This window comes from Guillardia theta (assembly GCF_000315625.1).
Source record: "Guillardia theta CCMP2712 unplaced genomic scaffold GUITHscaffold_183, whole genome shotgun sequence".
Classification (NCBI taxonomy): Eukaryota; class Cryptophyceae; order Pyrenomonadales; family Geminigeraceae; genus Guillardia; species Guillardia theta.
The window spans coordinates 68,156-78,945 of record NW_005434493.1 but is presented as its reverse complement, the minus strand read 5'-3'; the positions used below and the strand labels follow the sequence as shown (position 1 = coordinate 78,945).

Genomic DNA, 10,790 nt, shown 5'->3' with positions numbered 1-10,790 from the left:
TGCTTGAAAGCAAGTCCGTGTTTGGTCCACGTGGTGAGATTGTTGGAAGATGCAACCGACAAGCGCGCGACATGCCCATCGTACGACTGAAGGAGGGTGAGGAGACTAGAGGAGGAGGAGCAAGAGGAGACTGGGGGAGGAGGAGGAGGAGACTAGATGATGATGATGATGATGATGAGGAGGAGGAGACCAGGGAGGAGGAGGAGGAGACCAGGGAGGAGGAGGAGGAAGAGGAGGAGGAGGAGGAGGAGGAGGAGGAGGAGGAGGAGCAGGAGGTGCAGGAGGAGGATCACCGTGTACAGCATGAAGTAAGTTCCCTCCTCATCTTGAACGACTCGCGGGTCCTCGCATCCTCCCTCAGCATCGTAGAGCGACATGCTGTACTTGCCCTCCCCCACCTTCACCATCCCAGCCGCCGTGTCCCTTTGGCACTTGTCCTTGCACGTGTCCTCGAGGTAGTCGACCCTGAAGCAGCAGTCTCCCTCCTCCGGCGCAGGGAAGAGGACGGGCGAGGGATGCGTGTCCTCTGCGGGGAAGTGCAGCCCGTCCTCGCTCCTGGCCAGCCCGATCCTCGAAGTCCCCGCATGCATCCCATCGAAATCTTCGGCGCGGAACAGGAGGTGAACCTTGTGGTCTGCTGGAGGGTCAGCGGGGAGGACAAGGACGGGAGGGTCGGGCTGCTGACCGCGGACGAGGGCGGCAGGGTTGAAGACATCCTTGGCCTGCCATTTGAGATGCTTGTGATGCCACGGGCAGAAGAAAGAGAAGCTTGCGTTGGGAGAGAAGATCGGGTTCCTGCTAGCCTAGTGCTCCGACATAAGCAGGCGTGCGAAGATGGCGGAGGGATGGAGGAGGGAAGGAGGAGGACAACAGGGGACGAGAACGAGAGAGGATCAAGAACGGAGCAGAGGCAGAAGGAGAGCGGCAGGGGAAACGCGCGAAGACGATGGGAAATTGGAGAGGAGAGGGTGCCAGGGAAGGGGGGGATTCCGGAGGGATGGGAGGGGATCGGAATAGAGGAGGGGAGAGGACAGGAGGAGGGAAATGCCTTGTGAAAGGGGCCGAGCAGCATGCTGTCAAGATCTTCTGAGGGCACAGCGCTGTTGACATCGACCTGTCGTCTGGTCAATCTGCCGGCAACGAAGGAAACACAACGCCTACTTCATGCTCATCCTTCGCTGTGAGGACTTCACCTGAGCCACTGGCTTCGTCACTGGCATGACAACATCGCACTCATTTAGCGGAGGACCTCCTCCACCACGATCGCATACTTTCATCATCATGATAATCTCCATCATCGTCATCGTCAACATCAAAATAGTCTTTTCCAACTCGCTCCGACGACTATGACGATGACGATGATGACGACAACGACAACTACAGCAGCAGCAGCAGCAGCAGCAGCAGCAGCAGCAGCAGCTCACCACGTTCGCATCTCCCTTCTCCACCAGCTCTTACCGTAACAAAACTGTATCATCGCAATCCCAACGATGATGAGACGCATCCTTGAAACAAGTGGAGAGACAGATGATGGTAGGATTGGAAGTTCAACGATATGAAGGTAGAAATCTGTCCTTTACGAACTGAGATGTAATTTAGGAAATGATCTGAACAACCTTGGAGATTATGATGGGTTGAGATGTCAGTCGAGTATGATTGTCAGCAAAGATGTTATACAAGCTATGCAAAATTCTCTATCCTTGCCTCGCCATTGCCTGCTTCCCCGCCCCAGCTGCACAATCCTAACTTTTACTCAAGTGGAAGAGACTAGTCCTCGCTATAGCCGGGCGAACAGAGATAATCTTCTTTACTCAAAGTTAAGTTAAAAAGGTACGAGGAAGAAAAGACAATGATCGGATAGGGCCATACCGTACGGTCACCGAGTACCGGGCCGCAGAGGAGAAAAGACTGTCACTGAGCCTGTCGGGTCAGCCAGACTCGAACCAACGGCCCGTCCTCATCCTGCCGATTGCCAGGCTGTCCCCCAAACTTCACTCAGTAACTGCGGCGGCGGCTGTGAACCTGAGACTCCAGTGCCTCAGTCACCGGCCCGGGCCGGGTGCCCCCGGCCCGGCCCGGGCCCCGGAGGCGCCGGCCCGCCCGGCGGGGCTGCCCAGGGGCCCAGCGTCCGATCACTGGCCGCAGGGCCGGGCCGGGCGAGACGCCGGACTCCGGGCCGTCACGGGCACTGCACTTGTACCGGGTCCTCGTACTGATTTTTAAGTAAACTTTGAGTACTAGGACAAAAGCGGAGAAAGGCTCCGGGCCCGTGACTCATTAAAAGGAGTTGTTGCATGCGGCCTCTTGACAGTCGGGTCACTGAGATACTGCACTGGCAGTCGTTGAGAGATGATAGACTACCTTGTGACTGTTCGGCGCAGTCCCCGAACTAGCTTCAAGTAGCGTGACTTCCATTGTACATACACAAATATATCCGGCTGAGGAGAAGGAGGAGGTTAGGTGGGGAGCCTGTGAGTCTGAGATTAGTAGCATAATTAGAGAATGATCTGGGTGTGCAAGGGTCGCAAATGGTGGCTGTAAGGTGAGGGGGAAAGTTTCGATTCTATTTCAGCAAATTTGAACATTTCTGGAATTATCTTCAAAGTTTACTTCAACATTTCCTCGGATTTACAAGTTGTTTTAAACCACTCGAAGGGTTGGGGTTTCTTTGCTCCTGGGAAAGGGACCCCTGCTTCGTGTAAATCATCTCCAAGTAGGGGTTAATTTCAACATTTTTTCAGTGAAATAGGGGGTAGGGTGGTGATGTTGCCATTCCGACTCAAAACATTTTAAAAAAGGGTCGGTCAGCATGGTATCCGTGAAGAAAAGCTTCTTGCCCCACCCCACCCATCTTGAATCCAAAGACCCACCCCTATTTTTCCAATCATATCAAGGTAGACAACACCCGTACTACTTGTGTTTGACCACCCCACGTGGTCCATAAAAGGCCCCTCGCCAGTCCTCGTCAACCCTGGCTCCTCTTCCTTGGTCTTTGCCCAGACTCCCCCCCTCCTCCCCTCCTCCCTCTTACCTGCTCCTTCACCCTGTTGCCTCGTTCACTCGCTCCTTCTTCGTCGCTACCTGCCATAGCCCGCGCTCTGGAAGATGATGACACTGAATGTGTCTGCGCACGATCCATGGCTCCATCACAGCCCAGGTTGCGGGCTCACGGGCTCGCAGTCTCAATCGACAAGTCCGAGCGGAGCCCAGCATTGCAGCCTGGAAGGAGAAGCTGTCGCCTCCTCTGCGGAATCTGCCGAACCCATGGACGTCCATGGAAGGAGGAAATCTTTCCTGCAAGACGCTGAGAACTTCAACTCAAGCTTCAGGATGAATCGAGCCGCCAGCTGCGATGTGCGAGTCGGTCTTCCCGAGAGCAAAGCGAACCCCCCTCCTCGACTCTTCCAAGCTAGCTGGAGGCAGTTCGAAATGTTCTCGAACATGTCGACGTATAGCGTGTGCGCATGTCTTGAAGCGATGAAGGTAACATAGGGAGGTTGACCGCTCTCCTGCTGACTGCTTCCCTCCCAGCTGCGCATGTTTGAGCCGGGTGAATGCATCATTGCTAAGGGCACCATCGGCACGTCCATGTTCTTCATTGACATGGGACGTGCTCAAGCTGTTCACGACAAGAAGGTGGTGGAAGAGCTCAGCAGCGGGGACTTCTTCGGAGAAATGACCTTCATCGCCACCTGCAAGCGTATCGTCAAAGATCCCTCGGCCAAGTTCCACAACATCGAGGAGCTGCAGCGAACGTGCGACATCCGAGCCATCGAGCAGTGCCGGTGCTTCGAGCTCAGCGTTAGCGACCTCATGGCGGTGGGAGGGGAGGAGGTAATGCGGCTCATCGACTCTCTCCAGCCTGTGGCGGAGTTCCGCAAGGCGAAGCTCTTCTCCAAGCCTCCGAAGAAGGTGGAGGGAGAGGAGAACCGGGGGTTCTCTCAGGGCAAGCTGCCGAACCTCCATCGCTCCTCCAGCATCCGGGAAGTCAACTCCTACTTGTCGCAGCCTCGCGGCAGACCCTCCCCGCAAGCCTTCAACTCCTGGCACGGGAACAAGAACCGAGACAGCAACATGAACGCGAGCTTTTTGAGCTCGTCTCGAGAAGACCCTCACATGAGCTTCGTGAGAAAGCTCGAGAGCGGGATTGATGGAGGAGTGCGGGAGGCGCAGGACTGCAGTCAGCATCAGATTTCTCGCTGCCCCAGCCGGTCGTCTCGTGGGTCCAGCAGGCACTTTCCTCCCAAGGCTCCGAGCAAGCACGAACAGAACAACGCCCGGTCACCCGGGAACAGCATGACGTTCGGAGACTACATGGACAAGCGGGGATCCAAGTCTGTGGGGGGACACCAGGGGCAGCTGCTGCTGGAGGTCGAGGGGATGGAGGAGCCGGTCTCAGTGCTGTGCGTGGTCGACAAGAAGCTGATGCGGATCTTCACGGACCCTCCCGCCTTCTCCAACCAGCTCAGCACCCTCAACCTCCAAGGCATGTCGGTCTGTGTGGCCGGGAACAACCCTCTTGCTATCCAGCTCAACGGGGACGCGGCGGGAGAGGAGCAGTCAGAGGCCGTGAGGCTGCTGATGCCAAGCATCAGTCAAAGGGACGTGTGGCTGAAAATTCTCTTGGAGAACGGCGCTCGGCACTGCCGCCCCAACAAGAGCGTCGGCGTCCGCAAGGAGTTTTACTTCATTGGGATTATCTTCATTATCGCTTCCATGATCTTAATTGATCTTGTCATGTAACCTTCTGTATGTACAATACATAGATTTAGAACTACTTTCATACTTGCTTTCTCCTCCTCCTCCTCCTCCTCCTCCTCCTCCTCCTCCTCCTCCTCCTCCTCCTCCTGATGCTACTAACGTGCTGCCCTCCTCCTACCTTTCCTTCGCCTTCACTGTCAGGTAATCGTTTATACAGCAAACTTGTCACGTTGTCGGTCGAGGCTATTGCCAGCGCGTCTGTTGTACCTGACTGTTTCCTCCTGCACTTTTGCGAGGACCCCGCCAACGTGCGAGGCGAGGAGCTCGATTTTCTGAGCGTAGACCATGTCTTCACCGCGAGGGAGGTCAGCAGGGAAGCCTCCTACGCACTGGTGCGCCTCCTTCCTAACTACCAGGTTCGTCGGTGCTCCGCGCTCTATCGCCTCCTTCCATCGCCAGCTCACCTCCTCCATCAAGCTCCTCCCGGCCTCCGCATCCCAAAGCTGGATCCTGCTGCGGACAGCAAGGAAGGATGAGTTGGACGCGATCGCCGCCGCGAGAAGTAGGAGGTGCCCCTGCAAGACGATGTCGTCCGCGTCCAAGAACAAGATGAAGTTGCCGGTACTCTCCTCCACTCCGATGTTCCTCGACCTCGCAGCTCCCAGCCGCCGCTTGTTCCTCACGCTCCTCACCCTCATCCACCTTCCAGAGGCAACATGTCAGCCAGTCATCAGCATGAGGCCGACAGCTTTACCTGCTCGAGGTCAGCTGGCATCGCTGCTGGAACTCAGCCACCCTCCTGCTCGTCTCGTCCGTGGATGCGTCATCCACCACCAGCACCTCCACCGGGAGACAGCGTCCTCCGTCCTTGCAGCGTCTCTCCCACATGTAGCGAGCTGACTCGTTGAGGCTGAGCAGAGCAGTGACGACGAAGGGAGCATGGTTGTGCGACGGGACTACTACAGAAATCTGCTGCTCCTCCACTCCCTCACCTCTCTCCTCCCAGAAAGATTTGGGGCACTCAGGGAAGAGAAACTTTGCCAAGTTCAGCTGCTCCCTCCCTCCCGACCCCCTGCGCTGTCCACCTGCCAGCCCAGCTGTGCGGCAGGTGAGAAGCGTCAGGTCAAGGTCGCAACCTGGAGGTGTTGAACTCACTCTGCACCTCCTCCAGCTGCTCTGCAAGGGATCGCAGAGCTGACGGGGAGCAGGACCAGCGGGAGCAGAAAATATTCGCGTTCTCCACTGCAGTAGGTCGAGGGTTTCAGATCCTCGTTACGGAGCCTCCGGCTCACCAGCATCTGCCCACGAGGTCGAGAGGACGTGCAGCTCAGTGAGACCTAGTCGCGGGTCAGAGGAAGAGTGGGAGCGAGAGGGGGAGAAAGAGGGAGAGGGGGAGAAAGAGGGAGAGGAGGAGGAGGAATCACAGGGGGGGCAGAAGAGGAAGGGTCAGACGGAGAGCACAGAGTAAGAGCAAGGGTCAGCCTGGGAGCACAGAGAGAAGAAGGGTGGGAGGGGGAGGAAGGAAGCTCTTTTGCCTGATGAGTAATGGAGGAAGACAGGAATGCGCGGGGGAAGTCGATGAGGTGATGAAACTACCGTCACGTTCCAACGAGAGTCGCCGCCCCTGACCAGCTCAAGAAGGGTTTCAACCTGCCGGGCTGTCAGCAGGAGGCAGGAAGCGTCTATGTGTTCCTGCTGTTGGTGTTGCGCTGAGCAAGAGGTCCTGAAGCAGAAGGAGGCGACGATGCCTTCCTGTCGCTGCATCGCCGTGAACGCCATGGAGTGAAGCTCGTTCTTGACCCAGACACCTCGAGCATCATCACAGGAGGCAGCAGCATCGCGACTTGCTCTACCTGTGCTATCACGAACCACTCTCTGCAAGACGATCGGCACTTCGTGAACTTGTAGGGTGTCTACCATGAATGCGCCTTTGCCGGCCAGCATTGGAGGCATCCACATCAAGGAGAGCAAGAGCAAGGCTCCGGGCCAGGCAGGAGGCACGCAGGTCCTCATGCCTCTTCCTTGTTCTCGTATCTGACGCTCTCAGCGTTCCTGTGCTGCCTCAGTCTCTTCCTCTCCTCTCCTTCGCTCCCCTCTCCATGCATAAAAAAGCCTAGTCAAACCTGCGTGATCTTGATACTACTACGACACTTTTTACTCAACTAACTCACTACCTCCCGGTCCCCCATGCCCGGAGCCGCCGGGCGGTGGATCCGGGTGGGACTCGTACTGATTTTGAATTATTAACCAAAGAAGTCAAACGTAGTTTGCAAGGCCGGCCGCGCCGCGCAGCCGATTCATAAGATTACTGTTAATATCAATTCATTCAATTTAGTTCAGAAATGCTGCGAAGTTAGCATGAGTGAGCTTTGCACTGCAAGTTAGTCGACTCTACCACTCAGAGAAAATCTTATTCGTCATCTGGAACAAACTCGTCATCGTCATCGTCATCGTCGTCTAGCGCCTTCTTCTTCTTAGATTTCTGTAAGAGGCGGAGGGAGAGAGGGAAGTAAAGAGAAAAGTGAGTTATGCAACAAAAACAGGCAGAGGTTCGGTCACCTTGCTTCGACTCCGCTTCCCTCCGTCATCAGAGTCGTCGTCATCGAGTGTCGATCTGAGAGGAGAGTGAGACGAGGCAAGTGGAAGGGAAGGAGCTGTCACTTCTTTGCGGCCCTCCGTCTCTTGCTGGGCAGGACTTCGTCCTCCTCATTCTCAGCTGTCATAGTCAGCCTGAGCTGGGGCTCGTCTCGGAACCTCTCCTTCTCGATGGCGCGGATGATGTCAGCCTTGCTGGTTCCCTTCACTTCGATCCCATGGGACGCGGCGACTGATCGGAGCTGCGAGACAGAGAGAGACTCGAGGTTACTCGGCAGCGTCTGGTGGGTAGGGATGCGACTCTTCTGCTTCTTCGCATCCCCCTCCCCTCCCGCGTCTGTGAGCAGCCGGGACGCGTCCAAGGAGTTGCGGTGGCGGACTAGCCTTGCAATGAGTTGGTCTTTCTCGCCCTCGTCGTCGATCTTGTAGCTCTTACACTGCTTGCGGAGCTGTTCCAACGAAAGCATCCACAGGTTCTCGTTCTCTGCCCCCAGGAACTCCCAAGTCCGCAGGTTTACAACCTCTTCCTGCTGCCCCCTGTGCCCGAGCACTCAGCCAACTGCAAGGCAGGGGCAGCACCTCAGACCTCCTGCTCGCCTTGGCAAGCTCTGTCTCCTTCTGGACTCGCTTCCGCCTCTGCGCTGGGTGAGAGGAGAAAGCGCTGCGCCTTGCGCTGACCTGGTACGCCATGATCTTCTTGTCGTCGTTGCATTCCTTGAGATGCTCCTTCGCTTCCTCCTCCCCATCTCGTTTCTTCAGCTGCCCATCGAGATCAGCCCTTCCTCCTACATCAGCAGCCCCCCCCGCCCTTTACCTTCCAGCCGCACTTGGGGCATTCATTCAGGAGGCCATGCTCGAAGCTTTTGATCTGCTCTTTCAGCTCCTCGTCTTCTCCTACCGAGACAGAAATTCCTGTTTCCAAGGGACTCAGCAAGACTTGTGGGCTGACATGTCAACACGAACCCTTCTCCTTGGCTCTTGCGTGCCGACGGTCTAGAGTTTCTTGTTTCTTGAGCCTCTTCTCTTGAGCCGCTTTCAGCTCCTGCCCACAACCGCCGTCATCACCCAAGTCGTGCAGAGCATCCGGACGGCACCTCCCTCAGCTGCTTCATCCGAGTCTCAGACACGTTGTACAACATGAATCCGAATTTCTTGGAGCACCCTTTGTTCCCGCAGACTATCTTGTCATGGTAGAGGTCCGGGTTGTATTCGAACTGCTTGCTGCAAGTACAATCCCCATCAGATGCAGTGACAGGCTGAGGTTTGTGTGAGATGACCGGCAGAACGGGCACTTGTGAATGGCCGTCATACAACCAAAGTCGAGAAGGCAGGTGCTACAGCAGTACCTTGAGAGATGTCAGGGAGAACAGAGATGTCAGGGAGAACAGAGATGTCAGGGAGAACGAGGAAATGGAGGAAGAAGGGAGTGTGGAAGGGCGACGGAGGAGGAGGAGCAGGAGGAGCAGGAGGAGCAGGAGGAGCAGGAGCAGGAGGAGGAGGAGGAGGAGGATGGTTACGTCTTGATTCCGGTCATCATGTGGCTGTATGCTGCAGGTTCCAACCCATCGATTGCCTCACCCCAAGGTGCCGAGCACCTGGAGGAAGTTAGGAGAGTTGGAGCAGGACGGCACGTTGACACCGAGGACAGTGGACGTCGGTGCGGTAGCAGCCATCGTTCGACCGGTTGATCGTCTTCGCCTTTGACTTGGAGGTGTCGGCCTGAGCTCACGTCAGATCTAACACGCCTCCTCCTCCTCCTCCTCCTCCTCCTCCTCCTCTGCCTTGGTCATGTCGGGTTGGGTCAGGGCATCGTAGGCGCAGACAAGCAGCTGGAAAGCCTTGGTAGCCTGAGCGAACGCTGCGGGAGGCGTCAGAGCCGATGCCGGGGCTGCAGGAGCATCACATGGCAGCTTGTCGGGGTGGATCTTCTGGGAGATGAGCAGGTATTGCTTCCTCATCGCCGCTGGGCTTGACTGAGAGGTTATGTCTTCTCCGAGAAGCGAGCTAGGCGAGGGTCAGCGCAGCTACAGCGAGAGCACGTCTCCCCACAGGATGCCGCAATGATCTTCTCCTAGCTCCAGCACTCGCTTCGCAAGCGATACGCCCTCGCTGTCTACAGCAGTCTCGATCACACAGTCGTCAACCCTCCTGCCTTCTCACCTTGCTCCTCTCCTGCCCCCCCCGACGAGCCTCCTTCGTTCTCGACGAGGAGCTTGAGGAGCTCGTCTCGCTCTCCCATGGGATTGAGACCGCGCTGAGCACACGCCTTGCGCAGCTCTGCTGGCTTCATCTCGAAGGGATCCTTCCCGTCCACCTTCATCTCCCTCGACCTGTCGGAAGCAGATCACCCTCCTCGAGCATGCAGCAGGCGCCGGAACTCACGCGAGGTGGAGCTTGACTCTGATCACAAGGTCCTCCTTCTCCCCGTTCTGACATCGCATGTCACTCCCTGCATTACGAGCCCCATCGCCTTTGACATCGTCCCGGCGCCCACCCTACTCCTCTCCCTCCCTTCCTCTCGCATGCTCGTCTGTGGCTAGAGCCCATGGTGTCAGACCTGAGGGATCTTGAAGGACTTGAGGTAGTCCTTGAGCTCGGATATCTTCATCTTCTCCACGTTCTGCCCTCTTCCTCCTCCAGCCTTCCCTCCCGCCGCCTTTCCCGCCATGAGTTCGGAAGGGACTTGGACAAGACACAGAGGCGGGCCCGGAAAATGTCGGGGATCATGGAGGATGCGGGTTACGTTCTGCGACACAATGTGAGGAGGAGGAGGAGGAGAAGGAGCAGAAGCAGGAGCAGGAGCAGGAGCAGGAGCAGGAGCAGGAGCAGCAGGAGCAGGAGCAAGAGCAGGAGCAGGAGCAGCAGGAGCAGGAGCAGGAGCAAGAGCAAGGAGAAGGAGGAGAAGGAGAAGGAAGAAGAAGAAAAAGGAGGAGCAGGAGGGGGGGGGAGGAGCAGGAGCAGGAGCAGGAGCAGGGAGCAGGGAGCAGGGAGCAGGGAGCAGGGAGCAGGGGGAGGGGGAGGAGGGAGGGAGGAGGAGTTACAGCTGAGAGGCACATGTCAGGCTCGATGCGTCACCTCCATCAGAGCGGAGACTAACGCTGATCTCTTCCTCGTGGCAACGGTGGGGGTGAAAGGAGTACGAGACTTGCCGGGGAAGTCGCAGACAGGAGCTCCTTCCCATGACGTCCAGCTGCTGGAGTACAACGATGACACAGCAGAGGTGATCTTACGCTCCTTCTCCTCATCAAACCTCTCTGTCAGAACAGTTACTTCTCTTTCCCCTCTCATTTTCCTTCCTCCCAACTCATGCTAGCCTACCACCAGCACTGTTTCCCTCCTCCTCCATCATCATCATCACCACCACCACCACCACCACCATTTCCTCCTCCTCCTCCTCCTCCTCCTCCTCCTCCTCCTCCTCCTCCTCCTCCTCCTCCTCCTCCTCATCATCATCATCATCATCATCATCATCATCATCATTCGCCCTACTTTAC

General features: G+C 56.8%; 4 protein-coding genes across 4 annotated transcripts in view; 1 reads left to right on the top strand and 3 right to left on the bottom strand.

Annotated features, from left to right (window-relative positions):
• Nucleotides 1-1,304, bottom strand: part of GUITHDRAFT_166492 (hypothetical protein) — a gene marked incomplete at both ends in the record, with an annotated part of 1,758 nt that extends 454 nt beyond the window's left edge. Inside the window, 4 exons of the mRNA XM_005820280.1 lie at nucleotides 1-86; nucleotides 294-634; nucleotides 686-803; nucleotides 1,194-1,304. Coding sequence (XP_005820337.1) covers nucleotides 1-86; nucleotides 294-634; nucleotides 686-803; nucleotides 1,194-1,304 — 656 coding nt within the window. The remainder of the gene's footprint in view (nucleotides 87-293; nucleotides 635-685; nucleotides 804-1,193) is intronic.
• Nucleotides 1,305-4,358: 3,054 nt separating this feature from the next.
• On the top strand, nucleotides 4,359-4,776 carry GUITHDRAFT_156075 (hypothetical protein). Its single transcript, XM_005820279.1, has one exon. It carries the CDS (start codon nucleotides 4,489-4,491, stop codon nucleotides 4,741-4,743), a length of 255 nt encoding a protein of 84 aa, XP_005820336.1. The 5' UTR covers nucleotides 4,359-4,488; the 3' UTR covers nucleotides 4,744-4,776.
• Nucleotides 4,777-4,910: 134 nt separating this feature from the next.
• On the bottom strand, nucleotides 4,911-6,660 carry GUITHDRAFT_120473 (hypothetical protein; the record flags this gene model as incomplete). The annotated part of the gene is made up of 5 exons (XM_005820278.1): nucleotides 4,911-5,403; nucleotides 5,456-5,798; nucleotides 5,857-5,943; nucleotides 5,994-6,038; nucleotides 6,555-6,660. The coding sequence occupies 5 exons, from the start codon at nucleotides 6,658-6,660 to the stop codon at nucleotides 4,911-4,913; spliced, it is 1,074 nt and encodes a 357-aa protein (XP_005820335.1).
• A 451-nt stretch (nucleotides 6,661-7,111) lies between these two features.
• On the bottom strand, nucleotides 7,112-9,964 carry GUITHDRAFT_120472 (hypothetical protein; the record flags this gene model as incomplete). Its single annotated transcript, XM_005820277.1, has 15 exons — nucleotides 7,112-7,183; nucleotides 7,261-7,315; nucleotides 7,363-7,833; nucleotides 7,883-7,932; nucleotides 7,975-8,055; nucleotides 8,111-8,208; nucleotides 8,260-8,338; nucleotides 8,391-8,552; nucleotides 8,611-8,642; nucleotides 9,038-9,154; nucleotides 9,200-9,300; nucleotides 9,346-9,409; nucleotides 9,457-9,626; nucleotides 9,679-9,725; nucleotides 9,854-9,964. The coding sequence occupies 15 exons, from the start codon at nucleotides 9,962-9,964 to the stop codon at nucleotides 7,112-7,114; spliced, it is 1,710 nt and encodes a 569-aa protein (XP_005820334.1).
• Nucleotides 9,965-10,790: the final 826 nt, after the last annotated feature.

Bases quoted from the DNA above. Each gene is read 5' to 3' on its own strand.
- GUITHDRAFT_156075 (XM_005820279.1), top strand. From the start codon at position 4,489: ATGTCGGTCTGTGTGGCCGGGAACAACCCTCTTGCTATCCAGCTCAAC.